Source organism: Typha latifolia, chromosome 11 (genome assembly GCF_019914945.1).
Source record: "Typha latifolia isolate L0001 chromosome 11, TyphaL0001v2, whole genome shotgun sequence".
NCBI lineage: Eukaryota > Viridiplantae > Streptophyta > Magnoliopsida > Poales > Typhaceae > Typha > Typha latifolia.
The window spans coordinates 10,820,077-10,843,374 of NC_133096.1; the positions used below are offsets into that span (position 1 = coordinate 10,820,077).

The 23,298-nt window shown below is 37.1% G+C and overlaps 5 protein-coding genes across 8 annotated transcripts; 1 reads left to right on the forward strand and 4 right to left on the reverse strand.

The window, feature by feature from the left end:
* Positions 1-327: 327 nt before the first annotated feature.
* Positions 328-3,320, reverse strand: LOC140797491 (uncharacterized). Its single transcript, XM_073150953.1, has 7 exons — positions 2,894-3,320; positions 2,737-2,798; positions 2,544-2,627; positions 1,464-1,518; positions 1,089-1,224; positions 700-750; positions 328-557 (listed from the first exon to the last, which is right to left on the reverse strand). Exons 1-7 carry the CDS (start codon positions 3,144-3,146, stop codon positions 458-460), a joined length of 741 nt encoding a protein of 246 aa, XP_073007054.1. The 5' UTR covers positions 3,147-3,320; the 3' UTR covers positions 328-457.
* Positions 3,321-3,747: 427 nt separating this feature from the next.
* Positions 3,748-6,949, reverse strand: LOC140797490 (uncharacterized). Its single transcript, XM_073150952.1, has 4 exons — positions 6,467-6,949; positions 6,214-6,319; positions 4,638-4,781; positions 3,748-4,271 (listed from the first exon to the last, which is right to left on the reverse strand). Exons 1-4 carry the CDS (start codon positions 6,823-6,825, stop codon positions 4,035-4,037), a joined length of 846 nt encoding a protein of 281 aa, XP_073007053.1. The 5' UTR covers positions 6,826-6,949; the 3' UTR covers positions 3,748-4,034.
* Positions 6,950-7,181: 232 nt separating this feature from the next.
* Positions 7,182-12,255, reverse strand: LOC140797492 (uncharacterized). Its single transcript, XM_073150954.1, has 10 exons — positions 12,063-12,255; positions 10,848-10,928; positions 10,334-10,383; positions 9,809-9,886; positions 9,192-9,249; positions 9,075-9,124; positions 8,203-8,311; positions 8,058-8,119; positions 7,643-7,694; positions 7,182-7,430 (listed from the first exon to the last, which is right to left on the reverse strand). Exons 1-9 carry the CDS (start codon positions 12,144-12,146, stop codon positions 7,652-7,654), a joined length of 615 nt encoding a protein of 204 aa, XP_073007055.1. The 5' UTR covers positions 12,147-12,255; the 3' UTR covers positions 7,182-7,430; positions 7,643-7,651.
* Positions 12,256-12,403: 148 nt separating this feature from the next.
* On the forward strand, positions 12,404-14,705 carry LOC140798204 (uncharacterized). The gene is made up of 7 exons (XM_073151972.1): positions 12,404-12,903; positions 13,012-13,097; positions 13,315-13,393; positions 13,467-13,526; positions 13,623-13,747; positions 13,873-13,944; positions 14,164-14,705. The coding sequence occupies exons 1-7, from the start codon at positions 12,469-12,471 to the stop codon at positions 14,264-14,266; spliced, it is 960 nt and encodes a 319-aa protein (XP_073008073.1). The 5' UTR covers positions 12,404-12,468; the 3' UTR covers positions 14,267-14,705.
* Positions 14,706-17,344: 2,639 nt separating this feature from the next.
* LOC140798236 (uncharacterized protein At1g51745-like) lies at positions 17,345-22,377 on the reverse strand. 4 transcript variants are annotated; one of them, XM_073152019.1, is made up of 5 exons: positions 22,030-22,377; positions 21,346-21,643; positions 19,430-20,511; positions 18,698-18,815; positions 17,345-18,601 (listed from the first exon to the last, which is right to left on the reverse strand). In XM_073152019.1, exons 2-5 carry the CDS (start codon positions 21,534-21,536, stop codon positions 17,671-17,673), a joined length of 2,322 nt encoding a protein of 773 aa, XP_073008120.1. In that variant the 5' UTR covers positions 21,537-21,643; positions 22,030-22,377; the 3' UTR covers positions 17,345-17,670. The 4 variants fall into 4 exon arrangements, with proteins under 4 accessions (XP_073008120.1, XP_073008117.1, XP_073008118.1 ...); XM_073152016.1 differs by having other exon boundaries at positions 17,345-18,815; XM_073152017.1 differs by having other exon boundaries at positions 17,345-18,815; positions 22,283-22,366.
* Positions 22,378-23,298: the final 921 nt, after the last annotated feature.

The window sequence follows — 23,298 nt, forward strand, 5'->3', positions numbered from 1 at the left end:
AGGACCATCAGAGGTAGATAGGGAAATTATAGAGATGTTACCATTTGTCAAGAAGGGACCAAATGCATCTAATTCTTCCTTTTGTGATGAAAGCTATGTTTCCATTTGCCAAAGAAGAGAAAAATGCACCTCATTCTTCCTTTCTGATGAAAGTATGACATATGCTTAGTATTTTTGACAATTATTTGATGAAGTTATTTTAGCAAAGAGGATTTTGTTTTTGTTTTTGTTTTAATTCTTCATTTATCCAAAAAAAAAAATAACCGTGACAAATAATCTCCCTGGCTTTTTAGTGAAGAAAAGTGAAATATGTAGCAATATACTGAATGATGAAGAACGCAGGATTTAAATTAAAATGTTTGATTAACATCAGTAGATGTACACAAACGAACGAGGGGCAGTACACAGAATCCAGATGAAGTTAATCTCATGGAAAGCTACCTATATATAAAATATCTCAGAGGGCCTTGTAATTGTACATGTAACCTCGCAGCTTGCCTATATCTTCCAGTGACTCCAGCAGCAAATGATCCACATAGAAACACATCGCAGCACCACTGGAAACAACAAGGTCACATCAAATTCCCAGCAAAGGTAGTTGCAATTAAGGTGCATACTTGTCCCAAAAATACCAGGCCTTATCCGGACTTTAAGATTTTTGCAATCAAATTGTATACGTAAGTTATATTCTAGCTGTACCTTAAAGGCGCAAAAGGAAGCCATATTGTATTCCAATGGAACTTTGGTAAACTGTATACAAAAATAAACTTTATTTAGAATAATAAAGTGGATGGAACAGAAAGCACTAAAAGTTCTACGTAAAGAAAGCATTCCAGCAGAGCAATTAAGAGTAAACGACTTAATTATCCAAATCCAGGGCAAATTAACAAGTTAAGACCCTCTTAAAAAAGCAATTCATGAAGTCATATTCAAAAACAAATGGCACAAAGAACAATAAAACAAGCTGTGTGGCATATATTTACACTTCTCTGAGGGAGCAAGGTACTTCGGTGAAAACATTTGCAGTTTCAATATAATAACAATTTCAACGAGCTATAATGGAAATTTCACAAAAGAGATTTAAGTACCTCAGCATGTAATACAGCCAAAAGACTGTTACCAAGAGGCTAGTATAAATTGAGTACCGCATCCATTTTTTAGAGGAGCTTGATTTATGGAGTAGCCCCTTGACAGCTAATAAACAAGCTAGGACACCAATCCAATCTGCAGAGGAGTTCAACTTGGGATGACAACAAATGTTGAAGCATATGAATGAGAATAAAAGGCATCAAAGGCAATTATAAAGTAAAACAATAAAGAACTTAAATGAATCCCACATAAGAAGAAAATTATTTCAGTTCTGCAACTTATTCACACTAAATGAAAGCACTACTTATCTATATAAACTAAAATCAACCATCAGACGGGGAAAGTACTGAGTGAAGATAAGCACAGTAACAAACCTGCAATTATGACCATCCATGGAAGCATTTCATCCATGAAGTAAGCGTGATACTGCTGCTCAGGGGAGAAACAATGAATCATGATGTCAGACATTCAAATGATTTCAACCATTAAGTAAACATTATAGCGCTGCTTGGAGGAGAACCAAAGATGTCAAGTGTTTGGATGGTAGAATGTAATGCAATAGACTGATCCAACTATCATCTAAGTGACTAAGCCACTGTATATCATATTGTTCTCAGCCAGAAGAATAGTATGTGTGTTATATTCAGTAAAAACTCATTCTATTCATGTTCACTCAGATGAAGAAGCTTGGCATTCTCACAACTGGTAGATAGACATAGACTCGGTTACCATCACTCTAGTACTATTTAGAACTGAATCAAATTAATCAATCATACAGATGCTACTGCTAGAATAGCCTGTAATAGTAATCACTGAAACATGATGAATGTTCGAGGACCTTTTTCTTGGCTTGGAGGTCACACATTCTGCTCGTGGACACATAGAGCTAACTGAAAAAACATCAAATCCACATGGACTCGAGCGAATTAATTACTGCAGCAATTCCCCATCAACCAATAAAGTGGTTAGCCATCACAGTTTAATGAGATGAAAATATAGCCATGAGTAAACAGAATAATTTTAATTACTTCCAATAATACTTTCGTGATTCTTGTTCTTAATGTTCATGTCTTTTTTTTGACATAGATTAGCCAAATCAGTGAAACCAAGAGGATAATCCGTTGCATGAAAGCATATGCCTTCCTATAACTGCAGCATTTGGACACAAATTCTCAGAGCAAATACGATGGTAAGGATTATCTAATAACCGCATGTGATTCTTAAAACAAAATTGTTTTGTTGATCCACTAGCACTGATAGCCTTGGCTGACAATAGGACATTCTCTCAAGTCCAAGCATTCATTCCATATTAAGAATTCTTGGGCTTATGCAGTTGCGATGGCTTAAATACAAAGGTGCCATAGGAAAGTTCCATTTTTCCTTGCTTGACAAACACCTTATCTCCCCAGAAATCAAGCATAATGTAAATAAAGGAGCGACAAGGTGACACTTACCAGCTCCCATGGAAACCAAACTTGTTGGTATATGGAGTAGATCAGTACACCCACGTAGCCAAGGAGGAATCCAGCAAATACACCCTGAAAGAATCAAACGGGAAGGGGATAGCGAGGTGAGAAAGTGAAACCCCGATAGTTCGAGGAACGAAATCGGAGGAGGAGGAGGAGGAGGAGGAGAAGCTAGCTTTACCCTCCACATACGGCTTTGCTGCGCGTGCTTCCTCTCAAAGGATCGAATCATCTCCTCTTGTTCTGCCAATAAGAGACCAATAAGGGCGCCGCGCGCGATAGATCGACCCGTACTAGGGTTCTAGAGAGAAAGAGAGAACGAGAGAAGAAGAAACTACCTTGGGTATCCATAGGTTGGGAATCCTCATGGATTCTATCGTCGTCTTCCCCTTCGCGTCCGCCTCCGCGGCGACGCTTCCACCATTTCCTGGTCAGACTCATCAGCCCACCGGGAAACTTTCCTCGCATCACCAGATGAGACGTCGCGACGTTTTCAAATAGGATCGTGATCGATACTTTGGGTCTGGTTAGGGTCACGTTCAAAGGAATCACGAGCTCGATCGGATCGGATCGGATCGAATCGAATCTCATTTGAAGCCCAGACGAAATTGTTTCCCATTTCCCAAAAAACTATTAAACTTAACCGTGTCATTTGATAATTTTATTTTATGGAAAGCCCACATCACATGCGAATAGATTCACTAAATCCAAACACATTCTACAAGAGATTAAGCATCAAGCTCAGAGAGTAAATAAGAATAAAATAAAAGAATCTCAGATTCCACAAACACCACTACAAAACTAAAGAAAAAGGAAAGGGGGAAAAGTGGCCCAATAAACCACCTCCACCTCCACCTCCACCTCCACCTCCGAGTTGCTGTTGCTGAGATGGAAGCGGAGAGGAATGGAGTAACGGCACTATACTACATAAAACACCGATAGCGATAGCATCAGCATCTCGGAGAGGAGAAGATAGGAGGAAGGAAAAGAAGAGAATATTGAAAATATCCTCCTCCGAGGTGGAGGAGATACCGAGGTTGCTAGGAGGGAAAAAATTGGCTACTAGGGTAGAGAGGGGCCAGTGGAGATAAACCTGAATCCTGAAGAGAGGAAAAAAAAAAAATTCAATGTCAACACTAGCCTTCCATCAAACAATCAGGAGTTCACACTAATAAGACTTGACACGGACTCGTGGAAAGTTAATAGCATCTATTCATATGAAGTACATTGTCAAAATAAGACTCACAGGATGTGGTGAAATTTCATCAGATAACTTAACATCACACAAACGAATCCAGTTAAATCATAAATGAGAGAAGAGATATTGGCTGCAATTCTTCTAGGTATAAATGAGATGCGTTTGGCTTCAACCAGGAACAATTAGCCAGAACCGGAAAAGTAGCTGCTATCTCACCAATTAATTACAATAGATCATGAAACCACTTTAGGCTGATTAAATATCCCAATGGAGCTTTAGATTCATTCATGTATCTCTCCCTCTTCAAAGAGGTCGTCGTAAGCAACCGGTACTCGAAGTCTATCCACCACTGGTTTGCGCCCTGGCTTGCAGTCAGATGAAGGTCCTTGCTGAATAGTAGCCAATTGCTCAGGAGAGTCCAAAACTTCTACTTCCTCATCAGGAACAAATGTACCCTGAGAGCTTGTATCTTCATTTCTAGCTGTCATTTGTTTATGTTTTGGTTGCCTGAACTGCTTCTGCAATGGATGACACAGATTATATTCACAAGGAAAAAGTGGCCACATCAGAAATATGGTAAAATGAACTGAACTATACATGAAGTAAATGGGTGGCAACAGTTTCTTTCACGGTAAGCAGGTTATGTAAGAAATCAGTAAATAATAGTGCTAAGGCATACATCAAAAGTTTACGTCCATTATCATGTGAATTGAACCCAAAAGTTAGCAGAGTAAGAATCCTCGAACATTGGTATTGATTGGATAAGCTAAAAATGGTTGAAATAGAACAAACGGAAACAATTATAATGCTTGCCTTGTATGCTATGGTAAGCAGTGTCACATATATCATATATGTGAATATATAGGAGATGCATGCTTTCATACCTCAAACTCCTTGCCCTTCGTCATAATTTCTTTGTATGCCTTTGGCTCTCGTGACTTCATGATATTCCAAAGAATTCCACCACCTGTGCGAAAGCGTCTTCCATCAGCAGTCTTTTGTCCCCCACAGCTCTGAATGGCGTCAACCTGCATTTAGTACTTAATTACTAAAAAACCCAATAACCACAGATTCCTTAGAAAAGAAATTTACAAATGGAAACAGTTCCTGACCAGAACAAATATACAGCAGTTAATTTTGAACCAAATCCTGATACTGCATTCTGAGATTAGCTATTTATGTTCTTTGGTCTAAAATATAAGCTCTTTCACTCTTAAATGTTCTGGCTAATTATACTACTTCTGTTCACTCATTTGGTGTTTACCGAAAATTACTTATGAGAATGATGTACGATAGTAGGGTATAGTTCACATAAATGAAAAAAAGAACACTGACTAGAAAATACATAACCTGAATACCCTTTATTAGGCATGATTTCATTTCATTTCAGGAAAGAGTACATGAGAGGAATGTGATAAAACTCTTCTGTACTCAACTGAAATAGGTTAAGGATATGAAATATGACATTTGAGCCCCACAAGACTTGGCCAAGCTTCCTTTTTTGCCTGATTATTTTGTTGCTACCTCTATCAGGTCATCTGAATCTCCATATGAACATGACTAGATCAACTTTTGACCTGAATATATTAAATCTTTTCCTATTTAAACATAATTTCTCATATCACAATGGATATCTCCTGCTCGTTGGAAGGCAGCCATTTTTGAGATCTTTTTCACCTCATTTCTCTTCTTTTTCCAATATCTCCAGAGACAACTAAGATCAGAGAGGATGTGTAAGTCATTACAGAAAAGAAGAACCAAAAGAACCAACTAAGTTTCTTATGTTGTCCCACATTAATACACATATTAAATTAAAGATATGAATAACTTCACTGTTTAGAGCTGCCATGTTGATATTATATGAAAGATAAATTGGTGACAACATTATCACACATCCACACCAAGGTCAAATTCATAAATTCTCCCATCCCCCTCCTCCTGGCCCCCAACACCCTCTCCCCAACCCCCCACCCCCCCCAAACCAATGCCATGGTCAAATTCATAACCCCCATTCCATGGTCAAAGAATACGAAGCATGTAAAATGTAAATTGTGGATTGTCCATGTAGTCTTTTATAGTGGCCAATAAGTTGAGATTGGCAATTATGGGGCACACAATCAATTGGTTTCATTTTTGACATGAGATACAAAAAAGAGCAAACAAACAAACAAAAATAGGAGCAAAAACAAAGATGTAAAGTAGGAACGATCATCTGACTAGCTTATGATTGCAATCAAAATCTGAATTAGAAACTCTCAAGGAAAAAAACATTACTTGCAATAGAATTCACTTTTTCATGCTTCCGGTAGAATTCAATCAAATAAACATCAACTTTTTACGAGCTAAGCATCCGATTTGAGGAAAATTTGCAGAGTTATGCATGTGATGCTAAAATCTACATCGAGGCTAGAGAGATAAATTATGTTTCTTTAAAGTCCAAGCCAAAGTTCAAATAGGTACCTCTTTCACGAGATCGCTGACCACAGAAATACCAAGACAGCCAACAGCATTCCAAATCAAGTATGATTTTTTCTCCTTTAAACGTCTGCAAGTGTCTATTACAAACCTGCAAAAGATTCATATTAGTAAATCGACGAAACACATTAGAAGATATTAAAGCATATATCTATCTACCTTCATAAGAGAACAATAATACTAACAAAATTCGAGTGCAATTCAAGCAAGAGGCCGTAGAGACTAAGAGGTGTAGTACCGATTAATGTCGGTGATACTGGAGGAGGATCCACCTTTCTTCTTCCTCCGGTTTCTCTTCTTCTTTGCCCTAAGCCGCTGATTCCGGCCTCCAGGCCCACCGTCCACCTCCTTATCGCCATCTCCTGCGGCGGCTCGTGCTGGTGAGCCGGCAGAGCCGCCTAGGGTTTCGGCATCGACCATGTCGACATCTTCTTGAAGATCGCCGGCGCTTAGGATTTCGTCATCGTCGCTGACTTCCTCGCATATCGCCTCTAAGATGCTTGCCGTTCCCTCCATTGGGGCTATTGAATCGATCACTCCTCCCCCACGCCGACTATAAATACAGCTTCTCAAGGCAGCGTGGGCGGTGAACTGCATGCCTCTGAAACCCGTTAGGGGTCGGGTCGGGTCGGGTCGGGTCGAGTCGGATCTTATCGGGTCCACACCTGGGTGTATGAAACGTCCAGTGCAGATCGAGAAGCTGTAATTACCAAGTACCTTCGTATAATATTAGAGGCCAATAGGATAGTAGATAGATGATTAAAGAAACTCGTATTATATTTATTTAACTAAGACACAATTAAATTTTCACCGAAATAGTCAAAATATATACTTTCTTTGTTTTGTTTTTCCCACTTCCTACCGTTGGTGGATATATTCCCAACACACTATTCTCATCAACGAGGATTTAAGGCAGGATAATTCTCAAATTAATATGGTAAATTATCGGTAGCTTGCAAAGAAAGAAATATGGAAATAGATGAAAGAAAAAAGTCAATACAACTCGGATAACATCAGAGACAATAAAAGCAGCAATATTTTTCACTCTCCAGAGAAAAGGAACTAGTCTGCAACATCTTTGTTCGGCCATGATCAAACTCACATTTACATCAAATAACAAGTAATGGCATTATGGCATAGTTACTGGTGTAATTAAGCGGGTCAGTCTTAAAGATTTGGAAGTTCAAAATGCATCCTGCATCCTGGGAGAGACAAACAAATTCTCGTCAGTGACAGCAGCATATCTATCCTTAGACTGCATCAGATTATGCACTAACTGACAGACGCTAATTTATGCAATATAAATAGTTGAGATAGGTGATGGAAAGCAAATGAAATATTTTTTGAATCAGAGAAAGAGAAGAGTATGAGACCAAACATAACATAGACATACCAATAATCAACAAGACCTCACCTAATTATCCTATTCCACATGTGAAAGGCCACCACCAGCATCAGACTTGGTTCTGTGAGCGAATGACAAGGAGAAAAGGGTAAACCAATATTCAGTTTCTAAAGTAGCACTAAAGAATTAAAAGAGAAAACAATATGACATATCAAATGCCCAAGCAAAGAATATATATATATATATATCCTGAAACATGAAGAACAATCTGAACATATTAAAGCAACCCATAAGAACCTCATATTGCAAGTCTTGAACCATCATGCACAGATAACAGCAAATTTCACGTTTGCATCTTCATATTCAAGCATATAATCTTTTAAAGATACTATCAAACTCATAACGGTATTCAAGCTTGTGACCAATGGGATAAAGAAAAGAACAAATGCAACCCTTTATTCTGCATCACGTAGCAGGAACTTACTTGTGGTCAGATGGATTGGGCATAACTTCATATACTATTGTAGCCACAACATCCCTTCTCAACTGTATATGACGCAACATCAGAGTCAGCATGACATGCAACTTAATTATGAATATGCATTTGAAGGTCCTCAAAGTTCTGGTACCTGAGTAGCTTCACCCCGTAAACCGATATAGTAAATCTGAGTCGTATCAGCTCCAAAGTTGTCAGTAAAATGCAGAGTGAGATTACCCACGCTCTGGAATCTTGAATATCTGATAATTCAATTGACGAAAGATTGATCCCAAAAGGGAAAAGTAAAAATAGGTAACAAGAATGCACCATAAAATCAAGTAGTAGTAGAAATAGAAAAGGTTTCATCTTCTAAAATGGACAACCAATTATTCATTTGTTGATCTGACCAAAGTGCCATATATGCCAATCAGATCAGGGAATAAACTTAGTCTAAAATGACGAGGAGCAACATGACACTCATCAAGGGGACGCAAAAGCTGAATCACCCTTCAAACTTGATAATACTTGAGTTATTCATAGAGCTGGCCTATCTAGAAAAGTGAATGCTCAAACCAACCAGCCAATATCCTCGCTGAGGCCAAACCTGTGTTTAAACAATGGACACTTTTATATGTATGCATGCATCAAGGATGCAAGGATGATCCCTTGGTAATATGCCAATGGCAGTCAAAGTACATGACCAATTACCTATCGATAAGCTATTGATTTTTAAGCACATTGAACCTTCTTCATTTAACTCATCTCAACCTTAACAAAACCACTCCAGTGGCATCCTAGATCTTCCTAATCTCATCCAAGTCCTTTGCGATTTGAACAAAGACCTTCAGAGCATAAAATTATGAACATGGACATAACAATGGATCTCCATTACAAATGAAATATTTAAAACCAAATTGGTTTGAAAAAAGAAATTGTCAAATTGAGGACAACAACTTAATGAAACAGTTCCAGAAAGTTATCGTTAATTATAGATCTGCTTAAAAAATTTAGAATGCAAGCCACCTTGTTTGATACTCCAGTAGTCCTTGCAAATTCTCTGCCAACTCCCATTCCTAGGTAAAGCAAATAGGTCATAAACTAAAAAACAGTGGATTAACACCAGTATAAATGAAGTTGTACCTGCACAGGCTGCATATTCTGAGCATCAGAAAAATCAATGCCTTCTCTATTAATAAACCTGTTGGTAAGTGAAATCATTTTCTTTTCTTTATATAAGAAAAGAAACGAGATATCAAAGTTTCTACGCAATATATTTGTAAAATGAAAAAAAGAAAAGGAAAAAAGCATAATGCAGATATATATATATATATATATATATATATATATATTACCACCTCAGCAACAGTTTTAAAGGGAAAACAGATTTCTCTTGAGGTTACAAACTAAACAAAACCTTTCAATAATAAAAAAAGTTATGCAGTATCAGATATTGTGGAGAGACGTCTTTCAGCATTTTTTTCACATGGTTCTTTACACTTCCACATGTTTGTAATGCAACAATGCAGAATCAGGTTTCACTGGGTATGCTCATAGAAGTTAATGCAACTGGGGACAAACATATGTAAGCACCTGAATCACATCTACTTGTAGGAGGCATACATAAAGAACATTAGGTATAATAGGTAGAAAAGATCTGCAAGCAGGTAGAATTTATCTGTTCTCAGTTCTCACAATGGTAACATATTAAGAAGAAACAATGAGGCAGTAAAATAACATTCCAGAATACGGAAACGTACGCTCTCATTTTAGAAGGACTTGCTCCTCCAGCACCACCAACAACAGAAATGCTCTTTATCTTAACATCTGATGTAAACCTATGAACCCAACAGGTCATCCATGAATAATTGTTCAATCAAAATATAAATTTCAGATGGTAAGTATTTGCATGCAACATACATGAGAGAATAATGATTCAAAAATGATTGAATAGAAGCAACAGACTGCATTGGGGAACGAACTTCTATAGCCTTCAAAAGAAAGACCTGTTGAAAAATGTACGTGGATGGGAGATGCTCCTAATAAGTAATAACAAAAAATGCATAACAATCAACAACCTCAATTCCAACTGGAAGTTTATAATTGCATATACACAAGCAATTGAACTAATGCTTCTTATGTATAACACTACAATCTTTAAAATCTTCCCACCAGATTAAAAACAGAAATGTTTGTAAAACACAATAAGCAGAAGGTCATGAAAGTCTGTAGTTACAATGTTACCCAGCAATGAGGAAGTTACATGACTGACATAAACTACTTACGGGATGAAAACGAGTAACTCAGGGTCATCCTCATTGCTCTCCAAAAGACCCTGTTGTGTTAAGTAAAAATCATAAGAATCTTTAGAACAAGAAATAAAAAAGAATTGAGAATTAAAGATCTATAGTAATAAAGTTAATGGTTAAAAAATCATATAAATTTAAGTTAAAATGCATGACCTATTCGTTTCCCAATGAAAATAGAAAGAATATATTAAACGATATAATACCTATTGTCAGAAAATAGAGAGAAAATTTGTCCAATAAACATCCAAATTTACTAATAATCAGCATTGTTTTAAAAAATTAAGTTACAAGTCTCATAAAAGAGAATAATTGTTGTTCAATGAACGCAAGGAAAAAATCAAGATGAAAGAGTATTTTGAAAAGCAAGACCCTATCTAATTGATAAAAAGAAATCAAACAAAGAGTTGATTAGTATGTCTAAAGATTTAATGGTAAAAAATTTTGTCATTGTCCAAACAAAGCAATCTTGTTGCGAAAAATATCTTTATACCTCTGAAGTATCTAATCGTTGTTCCCATGCCTTGAAAACTGACTTTACACTTCCAGCAATGGACTCATTTAATGCTGATACCTGTAAACAAGAAAAACAGGAAATAAAAGTATCAGCTTTCAGAACTATTTTCAAGAGAAACTATTATAAGGACTAATTCCATGGTAATCAGTAAGGAAGTCATTTACTGTATGCCTGAAAGAAAATCAATTGCCTAACACATATATTGCAACTAAAGGTTTGCCTGAATATACTTTGCATAAATACATAGCACAGAAGTAATTTGACTTGCAACTCAAACAGCTAATTCACTTGAAGCATGAAATGCCCTGATTGTATTTAAGATAAAAGCAAAAAAAAAAAGGGAAGAGTATTGATGAGAACCAGTTCCAAGGATACAGACTTATTAGTCTTCTTTCACAATATATAGTCATATACTAACTAGAGACTTAATCAAACATTGAAAGAAAGTTTGTTAGAAGAGAATATTTCTACAGGTCATAATTCAACCAACATGTTCAAGATATTGCTGATCCCATCATGTCATAATGGTCCAACAACTTTTAGTTCTATCAAGTGAGACCAAGGGATTGTAGCCACCCATACAAAAAGGGCATGCGAAAGAAAGAAAAACGAAAAGAAAGCTACCAACCACCTGATATTAACTTGATGTTCTCCATAAACTAGGAAAGCGCAACATCGGCGGAAATTTTCTAGAGGCATCACAATAATGTACTCCCAACAAAACAATCAAAATCCACCACAGCTGCAAACAATTATGTATTATAAAACCGTGGACTTCTCTTAAACTACTGAGCATGTTCATGATCCAACTTCCAAATCTGGAATACAAGCTAACGATCCACGATTCAGCTATATGGAAAGATTAAAAAACATAAATAAATAAACGAATAAAGTAAATAGAAAGGGTCAATCCACTCTTTCAATTTTTCTCAGGAAATTAAGTAATAAACCCATAAATTATATACATCTGAATTCAACTACTGTATAACTCAATCAGAAAAATAGAATCCATCTAGAGATCATCGAGAAAACTTAACCGCTGAAATGGAGAAGAGAGCAAAATGAACGGCCTACGAATCCATGTTCACGAATTCGATCCAAAAATCAACAAACCCAAGAGTACAATCGATTTGTGACATACAAAATGTGATGAGGACGAAAAGTGCGTCCACATTAAGTAATTAATGAGACCTTAGAGAGATCGATATGCTTGTAGAGAGACCAATCCGCGGAACAGTTGTGATCCTCGCAGCTGTGATCGTGCATACACGACATCCTCTCGGGGGGAAGAAGAACAACCGAGAAGACGGTAAAGAAGCAAAAGAAAGATATGCCCGAGTTAACTCGATGACTCGCGGAACAACATAGAGACGTTTCAGATTTCGGGTACTCCACTGGAATGGGCTTGGGCTAAAGCTAATGAGCGGTCTAATTAATTAATTAATGGAAGTGGGCTTGGGCCTAGAATAATTCAAATTTGGACCCTAGATTTTAACTATTTCTAATTTGGTACTTTATTTTTCTCGAATATTGATATGGTCGACGAACACCACGGGCTAGCGAGTGAAGACTTAGAAGTAGGGAAAACAAAAAGAAAATGCTCATCCGCCATTATCTCTCCAACGCTGCTCCTCTATTCCTCCCTATTCCCACCGCTATTCCTCCTGGAAATAGTCATAGCCATGTCTCCTTTCTATCCCATCCTCCTCTTCCTCGCCTCTCCCTCCGATCCCAAACCCCCACCTTGGTTGCGAAAGCCCAAACGAGCAGGGGAGCTAAACCGACATCAGAGTCCCAAGAAGTCGAAGTAGAAATCGTAGCAGAAAATGGATTAGAAGAGGAGGAAGAACAACTAGGGGAGGCGTTTCCTTTTGCCAATGGATTCGTTGAAGACAAAGAAGATGGCGAAGGAGGATTCTCCTATTCGAGTGCGTATGGAGGTAGAAAAGACGAGAAGGATTACGATAGAGACCCCGAGCTCGCCGAGATACTGGGTAGTTGCTTCGATGACCCTCAGAAAGCCCAATCTCGTGTAAATTTCTCTACCATAACTTATTTGTACTCTATTTGGTTTCTGGGTTCTCGTCGAAATTTCATCTTTTGTACGAATTCTTTTGGTAATAACAATAATTTTTTTAAGGTGGAGGATAGGATAAGGAGGAAAAGAGAAAAGATATTGCACACGAAAACTGGATCGGCTACCCCCATGAAAGTTGCATTCAACAAGTAAGCTGAAAACCTTGTTGGAATTGAGCACATTTAGTGTTGCTTACCCCTATCAGAGATATCATGCACTGCTTCGCTTGTTCATCTAGATTGTTAAACATTAGGAATGACCTCTTTGATAAGCTTAAATGACTCTAGCCGCATCATCTTGCTGGTCATTGTTACATATACACACCCTCATGTTTAACTATTTGCCTGTGATGGTTGCTACTGCCAGGTTTGACTTTTCAAATTCCTACATTTGGTTCGAGTTCTACAATGCTCCATTACCGAAAGACATATCGTTAGTGTGCGATGTAAGTACTGAATTCAGATCTCAGGTGGATTCGCCAAAATAGTTCCAGTTATATCTGATTATTGTGTATGCAGACTATTCGATCTTGGCATATTATTGGGCGCCTTGGCGGGTGCAATTCCATGAACATGCAGGTAAAAGTGTGACCTTTTATTATTTTAGTAATGAGTTGAAGTTTCTTTCCTCTATATATACTCAAGAACTTGAGGTTATGTATTTGGTCTTTTCAGCTATCACAGTCACCTTTGGACAATAAAAGGCCAACTTATGATGCTATTCAAGGAGCAAATGTGAACCCAACAACCTTCTATAATATTGGGGATCTAGAAATTCAAGAGAATATAGCACGCATATGGTAGATCTGTGCTACAATAGCTACTGTTAGAATTGTGCATTATGAATCTCTGTTTCGCCATGCTTGCAGGTTGTTAAAGTCTTGAGCAATCTCTGATGTGATGCTTTTTTCTCTGGCTTTAACAGGGTAGACATTGGTACAACCGAGCATCTCCTTTTGGATGTGCTAATTAATGCGTTGGCTTGCTTGAGTTCAGAGTATGATCTCAACTTTCTTTCAAACTTTTGCATTTAGAGCTAATTAGAAATAGTCTTATACATGATAATTCACAGAAAGAGATTATTGTATTGTTTGTATGATACCAAAATAATTCATGATTTACCATAGAAATATTCCCATATGAAGTTGTCCGTGTTTTTTGTCTTGACCTTTGTGTTTCAACTCCTTTTCATGGCTTATCTTTTTTTTCTTGGCAGCTATGTAGGGATCAAACAAGTGGTATTTGGAGGATCAGAATTCGAGAACTGGAAGGAGAACTTAACATCAGAGGAGGCTGGATGCACTTCTTACAAGATTTAACTTCTAACTAAGAGGTAGCCTAGCAAGAAGAAGAAACTTGGCATTCTATCAATCCTTTGTTGGGATTCTCTTTACGAGGGATGTGCAGACTAAACTGATGATTTGCTGGTGGATCACTTACCTAACTGCGGATATTAATATTACGGGATCTGTTGCTTGGAAGATGACTGAAGAAAAGAAAGAAGTGCTTTCTATTAACAAAAAATAAACTATGTTGTTAATCCTTTAATCAAGAGAGCATGTATGCTCATATTTGTGCACATGGTGCAGAGAGATGTAAAAGATCCTCTAGGGAAGATGATAAATGAAATAATCTTGTTATTGTTGTGGATGTACTTGTGATACTATGTCTGCGGATGAGGATGTCAATGTAGAGATTCGGATTTGTAAACTCTTTTTGCATTTACCCTAATGGAAATAGTTGGCTTTCTAGAGCAAATATCCAGAACTTTTTTTGGTCAAAATCTCTGATTTTATTGGCAAAACAAATTATGATATCATAAAATATATCCTCTTTCATATAACTGCCTATGCTGAATTCTGCTGATGAGAGAATATCCTGAAGGCAAAATTGTTCAATCGAAGAGATGGGATCCTCTCTAATGCGCAGGAGAGGACACAAAGAGGCATAAAAAAAATGCTAACTGAACAAAGATAAGTAAACAGAAGAAGAATAGAGTATATATGATAACAAATATGGAAACAATTTCCTAATTCTAACGATAACTTCGTTTATTCCAAGCAATCCCGATCTTATACCGTATAAAATCTGAACTCTAAATTCAACATCTTGACATCTCAACCATCACCAATCCACTAACGAATCCAACTTATATACACCATGCATGAGTGCGAACAAATTATTAAAACTCACTATTTACACCATCAAATTAATGAATGAATGAATGAAGAATCCTTCTTCCTGTTCAAGTTTATCACGAAGAAGTAACGAACATGAAGAACTCATTGCTTTAGATCATAATCTTCCCGATTCCTCTCCTTCACTCGGACCCACCGAAGCTGAGCTGACGAGCATAGGCCACGACAGCCTTCGCCCACCTCTTGATCTCCTCCTTAATCTTCTCCGAGTCCAGCTCCTTAAGTGGACCTGCCATGTCGATCCCGAACTCGACTCCACCTTTCTTGGCTATCGCCGCCGCCACGTCGTCCTCCTCCGGCGGCTCAACTAGCCTCTTGTCTATCGACATATCTCGTTGTGTCTTTCTCTAGCTTCTCGAACGTCTCAGATTAATTTTCTCCTCTGTTTTAGAAGACAACAACTAATAAATATGGTTTCGTTCGGGGGTGGGGGGTTTCTTGCAGAGTTTGGTTAGTATGGAGGAGGTCGGAAATTACTCAAAGATGGAGTTCTCCAAGCGTATACACATCGTCGGATGTTTCTTGGAATTCCGGGACTCTCAAACTCATTTAGCTGCAGCAACGTTGATTTTGTCCACGTCATCCAGAAACACCAACTTAATTAGGATATCTCTTCCTCTAGAAGAACATACTAGTCAAGTTGATTAGATTTATCTTTTAAGATCTAATTATTAGATAATTTAAATTTAATTCTTTAACTTTATAGGAGATATGCTTTAATTTAAATTTAATTCTCTATCTCAATCTGTTATCAAATTTTAATTTAAATTAATCTTAAACTAATGAGAGTGATAAAGAAATAATCCAAGAGTATATATACTTTTTACTTAATAAATTATTAAGAAAATATAATTATCAAAAAATAAAGTGAATGAAAATTTTAAAAATATATACATAAATAAAAAAGAAATTATAATTTATAAATAAGTATATGAACCTTATATGAACCGTTTAATTTATAAAAAAGAATCAATTTTTAGTGTTTCTATTATATCATTAAGTATATGAACCGTATGCGAACTTATGCAACTTTCGAATTAAACTTCTCATAGATGGTACGAGTGTTGTTTTGCCTTTTAAGGTTGGCTTGCGTAGTAGTAGTTGTGATGAGTTGCTTGAATGGAATGGATATCTTTTAATAAGGAGATGTCGACCAAGTCTTGACTCAAAGAGGCAGCTACTTTCATTGTATTATATTATATCATCAACTACTGTAGACAACTATTATATACTGCAAGGATCTTAGCCAAGGATTTCTTGATCGTGGAGTTATTGTTGTTGTTTGTTACAAGAGGATTAGTGAGTTAATGAGGACAACGCGTTTAATCACGAACAGGGTATTAGAAAATGAGAGTTGACAAAATGCACGACAAGGATTGGACTCAGACAGGTCGTTTTAAAGATCTCCTGTCTGGGAGATTTAGTACTAGAAAAGAGTATACGGCCCAATCATTACTGCACATCTGTAATTCTATGAATATGCGCAATCTTTTATTAAAACCTCTTCTTCTTTTATTTTTCTTTTATTTTTTAAAATTTATTTATGTTGGCTGTTCTCAGTGAGATGGATTTCGAGAGTAGAGTTTTGAACTACAAACGATGGAAGTTACTTTAACCGTGGAAATTAAAAATTGACTAGAAATAGTCCTGCCAATGCGATTTCGGTAGAGTTCTTGGAAGGTCACTTGTTACTTGGGAAATAATTGGCAGAAAAGAAAAGTAAAACAAAGAAACTTAACTTAGTTGTGTCCTTATCTAAGAATTCCATGAGCTCTCCAGACATTGAACATTGAAAATAATTAAAACATACTGCAGGAAATTTGAATGGTAGCTGATAATGATCGTTACCAGAGAAAAATAGGAAAATAAATATTGCAAGCAAAAAAATAACATAACCTATCTATTGAGTTTTTATCTCCATAGAATTTATCAAAATCTAGCCTGGTGATTCTTACATTGGAGATAAAAACACAAATAAAATTGCTAGTCCAGAACTCAATTGCAGAACACCCCTGTTTGTTTTGATGCAGGAATCCTGCGTCACTACTTGCAACCAGTAGATAAAAGATCATTCCAGATTACTCACAATAGAAATTAATCAGAAGGTTTTGGTTTCTACGCAAATTTATGTGGCAAAGAAAATATACACCAAGGAGAACATCTGAACAAAGTTCAGGAGGAAGGCAGAGATTATAGCTATTGATTAAGATAACTGAATTTATTAGCTAACTCGTCAAACATTCTGAAGCAGCATCTATTCCACTTGATTCTACATCACAGAAATATCTATCAATTACTAGTACTAAGCTTTCTCCTTGAACAAATGCTTCCCAACTACGAAACAAAAAAGAAGCAATTTCCTACTTCTTAAATGGTGAATTACAAGCTAACGCATAAGATATGAACAGGATTGCTACCTAGTTGAACTAGGGGGAAATTTACAAAAGCAAACTAAGAAATGCAAAGAGACAGAGGACATGGATGCATCAGTGCGACCATTGAAAGTTGTTTTAGCCTGCTCTGCATTAGCTACCATTTGCTGATCTTGTAGTACAGCTCAATGCTTCATTAATCCTACTAAAAACAAGTCTGAGTGGGACGCATGCAACAGCAGGTCCGCCTATCTTTTCCACTACTGGTTTTCTATCTTCTCTGTCCCCGCGATCAACAGTTATTGATGACAGCCTTCGGATTTTCCTCGGAGAAAACCCTGATTTTTTACTATGTGAATACATATTTTTCATAGAAGACTTTGTAATTTTATGGTTTGCTGCATTTAGCTTAGGCTGCAACTGCAAGTTTTCCCTCAAAATGCGCCTCTTCAGCAATTGATCATTTCTACCTGTAGCTGGCCGGTAATCATTTCTAGCTACCAGAGAATGATAAAATCCATCTTCCAAAACTTCGACAGCGACCGGATGCCCCACAATGGCTTTCCCATTCAGTTTACTCATGAGAGAAACAAGTGGAACATGAGGGCCCTGATAGGTTGCTTGCACATTCAACTCAACATCGTAAAGAAAAGAATCCACAGATATGCTCTTGACAGGCTTCAAAATCTGGTATTTGGTGAATTTTGGATAACAAACTTGGTTGAATTGCAATGACTCCTCGGGTGGCATGCTGGAGACCGGCACATCCACTGTTAATGATTCTACCTGATCCTTTGAGTCTGAGAGTGAGTTGGATAGCTCGTTTACATCTTCATCTGTCTCATCGAGTTCCAGTTCACCAACAGATCTCTTCTCCACAACACCATTGCAAACCAAATCAGCAGGTATTGTCTCATCCCGGGGACCACCTCCCACTTCTGGAACTAATGTAGATTTTACCAAAAGGGTACAGTTCTCAGATGCGACGGGCTCATCAAAAGAACCAGTGGGAATTCGACTGTTAGAACCTACAGACAACCTGTCCTGTACTTTATTGTTCAAAGAAGTATCATATCGATCAGCTCTGTAAAGAAAACCATCGGAACTATTATTTCTATTCAAGGCTTGACACTTTAAAAAATCTGTTCCATGACAGTTCTGTTCTGACATCATCTTATACCTCTTCTTATTTTTATGATTAACCTGAAATGAAGAGCCAATACAGCCACTCTCGCCACGTCCTTCATTACATGGTGAATTTACTCCATCATGACTACTAGAAGTATATTGCTTTTCTTCTGCAGATGATTCGAAGCTTATTAGATCCATAAGATCCAAAAATCCAAATATTTGTGGATAATGTGGCAAACATTCTTTATAAATAAGACATTCTCTTGAAGTATCAAATGATCTAGTGGAAAGAATGGAATATGAGCACAGTTTTAGATTATCTTAATTCTAAATCAATAATCACATCATACATTAATTCTACAAACAAAAATTGAACCTAGAGATAAGTATACATCAAGGACCTGGATCATAATATGTTAAATAGATATATTATTGCATAAATCAACTTGTGAAGTGAATATATTTCTCCTTCCAAAGGTTTAAAAGGAACATTGACTTGTACCTAAAAGTCAAGGTTTAAAAGAAAATTTGAATTTTACAAGCCATGCACCTAATTTGACAAGGCTAATGGGTCAAGTTTTATGCATCCTAATACTAGCTTATTTTCATTCAATTTTACCAGGAATCTGATGCCACTTCCAATCAAACAGCTTAGAGTTTTCAATCTGGTAGCCCACTAATGTTTATGAAAATACAGCAAATATGAAGCTACGCAGCATCCTTTATTGCTTAAATGAAGACGAATTTATTATAGTATATAAAGGAGACATTTCAAACTTACCTCCATCAAAAAAGTCTCTCATAACAAGGGGAACATTGAAGAATACATCAGAGCAGTCATTATCAACAAAACCTGAATGGCTTGACAGTTCAGAATCTCTTGTTTCAGAGTGCAAAATAGTTCCATTAAGTGCAGTATTATGAGTTCTCCCACATTCTTCAAAGGAGACCTCCTCACAGGAGGTGCCTGAACAGTCAGGACTGTTTTCTGTGGTCATTGAATAATCTGCCTTTCTTGATGCTGACTTGAAATCCCTTAACATGTTCTGTTTGGAATCGTGGTCAGATGATTGTCCAGGAAAGGGACCAAGCCAATGACAATATGATGGGATTATAACTCTGCTACCTTCACATAGCTTAGCTAGAGGGCGACGACGATATTTCCTTCTAAGTTTCTCATAAGATTGAACCCTGTCAGATCGTTTTATTTTCAGAGATGAGAAAGACTGCTTGCACTCGTTGATTTGACTAGTACTAGATAAACCATAATCAGCATTACATTCGCCAAGTGAAGCACTATTAAGTAGGGCTTGTTCAAGAGACCCTTTTGGGTGAGTGCCAGTACTAGTCTTCCGTTTAGATACCAACCCATACCCTATTTCTCGGAGATCTCTCATTCGCTTTATACCTTCACTAGTATCATCCTCAGAATCATTTGGGGTTTTCCACCTCTTTCTTGACCTGAACTGCACATCAGGACCAGTTAGATTATTTGGATGTTCAAATGAGATCACAGACTGAGATACCTCTTGAGTGGAGTTTTCATCAAGTGAACTAAGTTTCCTTGCAGCATGACCTAGCCCTTTGTGGAGCCCATACATGCTTTTCGCTTGTATAGTCAAAGTATCACAAGTTTCTATGGAATTAATCATCCCCTCACAAACCCCATCTCCATTGGAGAAGCGAGCCTTTTCAATTTCAAGGGCATGAAGAATAGCATCTTCCCTGCGAACATACTTCCCTTCATTGGATGACTTCTTATTTGAGCGAAGTGCAGAAGTCTTGGCCTTTTCTATGCACTCATCATACTCCCCGCAACGGAATGCTTTGATGCGCTTAGACTTTTCGAGATTATACCAGTCACTGGTCATAATTCCAGTTAACAGTTAGAAAAAGGATTTACTAGTGGCAAGTATAAAAACACCGCATCTGAAGGCTATAAAATTGGAATGAAAAGGAAACAGGCAATCTTTGTTGAAAATGATCTCATACCTCAAACTCAACAACTTAACATCTAGAACAGGTCTTTAAAAAAGCTTCTATTGTAAAGCTGGTGCCCTGGGCTCTCTATTTAGAGACCAAATAAATAACAGGTTCTGTATAGCAATTCAAGCTATCTAAAGAAGCTCAATGTCTCCAGTAAACAACTAGAAGGGCATGTCTGTATTGCATCAGTTATCATGACATGCCAAAAAAATTTCAAAAGCAGTGATGGGGATGAAGGTGTAAATTGTGAAATATAAACATTTCTCAGCTATATTAGCAGTAAACAGAAATGGTAAATTTGATAACACTAAATGACCCCCAAGGTCCCCACCCTAATCCTGATTGACACAAATAACACAAAGATTGAATCAAGGATAATATAATTATAGTTCATATGAGAGGGGAAAAAAAGCTTCTTATGGTTTCCTGACGTATATTTGATTATTTTCAATAAAACGAATTATGCTTTTCAATAGCCAAGGTAAATAAGCTTGACCGATCATTGAATCGAGCAAAACACATATTAAAAAAGAATTTGCACATCAGACTCTTTCGTAAAGAAGTCCAAAACTATGCCATAGAAAGAAAGCAGACTACCACTCGTGAAGAAAATATTAGGATAAAACAAGAATCAATTTTTTTCCTAGTGAGGATTCTAGCTACTATGACTACAAGAAGGTGAGAGATACGAAAGGGGTAGGGTGCGCTCACATGCTCCCATCTTCTCTTCCCAAAAGCTTAATAGGAGTCCCTGATTTCGGAGACGTCAATAATTCCTCCGGTAACTCCTCTGGCCCAAGTACCCGACCGGGCCACCACGACCCATTCCGACGGCGGACCCATACCAAACCCCCCACCGAAGCATCGACGCTCATCAGGTTCCCATCCTCGCAGCTTTCCATAATCCAAATTCACAGAGACAGCAAAGCCCCAACTGCTCAACAAAGATCCGCCTTCAATCTTTCGCACATTAGACTTCTCGTATGGAAGAAAACTCTCATCATTTCACCTGGAGATCGGATCAAGAAGAAAGACAATAAAAATAAATTATGCTCCTTTTTTTTTAAAAAAAAAAGGTACAATTTTACAAGAAAAAAAATAGACTCTCCAAACTCAACAAAGGGTTTAAATGGCATAAAAATCCAAGGGAAATGCCAATGGGAAAAAAATCCCCAGAAAAAGAGACTATTATGAACCAAGGGAACTGCTGAGCAATGGAGACAAATAAAGAGACATAGAAATCTGTCCATCTCCAAAGTGAGAGTCCTACTCCTACAAGCTATGGGCATCAAAACGAGTAAGAAAAACCCTAGCGGTGGACAGACAAGAAGAGAGAGAGCGAAAAAAAATAGAGCGCTTAAAAGATTTGATCTATAGAAGGATGGAAGGAAGTACAGATTTTATTCGACTCTTCTCTCCTTTTACTTCCCGCTCTCCGCTGATCTCGATATTCAAGTGACTTCGTTTCTTCTCCTCTTCGAATAGTCTGGAGGATGGAGAGAGAGAGAGAGAGAGAGAGAGAGAGAGAGAGAGAGAGAGAGAGATGAAAGGTCTTTGGGAATCGTTCAAAGATGGGAGCAGCGGCGCGGGTGAAGCGAGAGCAGAGAGGAGAAGAAGGGAGACAGAAGAGAGCAGGAGGTGAGCGTACTGAGCACCTGGGCGCCCGGTTGAGGGGAGATGGGTGTCTTGGGTGGCATGAAGTGGTGATCCGGTCAGCGATAGAGAGAGAAATAGAGAGAGAGAGAGAGAGAGAGAGAGAGAGAGAGAGAGAGAGAGAGAGAGATATTATTTGGGCTCAGAATAATATCTCGGCCTGGTAGCAAATGCGTGGGCTTAATTAATTGAATATAGCCCAGCGTCAATTAGAAATTGTACAAAGTAAATAATATGAAAAGTTGCAATTAACACCCTACATATATATACACACACACGCGCGCGCGCGGTCTACATACAATATTTTCAATATTTATAATTGCACCCTTCATTTAACAAATATTCATAAAACATATCCTGATAACACTACTATTATTATGTGAACAGATTAGGGGTTGATTTAATTTAAAATAATTATAATATTTTTATTTATATATAATTAATACAAAATTATTAAGAGTTTTATGACAAATAATTTTTTTGTATGTCAAATTTATAAAATTAGATAAATTAATCTCTATAAATAATGTATAACATATTATTAATAACAATATTAATATTTACTATTTAAATAAGTAAACTAAAAACTGTAAATTATTTAAAAAAATATGCGGATAAACGGATATCCGATATCTGAATCCGAAAAATATATCCGACCCGTATCCGAATCTGTATCAGAATTTTTTTTTCAAAAATTCTATCCGTATCCGAATCGGATAGAAATTTTTTATCCGAATCCGATTCGAATTGGGTTAGATATAAATTTTTTATCCGACCCATTTTCACCCCTAGAACAGATGGTATAAAAAAATTTCCGTCTAGTATAATCAGCATAGGTTTAGTTAATGAATTTAAGAATGTATGTTTCACAAATATTTAATAAAATATAGAGTGTAATTATAAATATGCTGCTGCTAAATATTGATAAATATATATTTTTCTAACTAATAAAATTATTCATTGGTACTGCATAAGTTGGAAGAATAATTTGGTGGGCTGAAAATTGTTAAT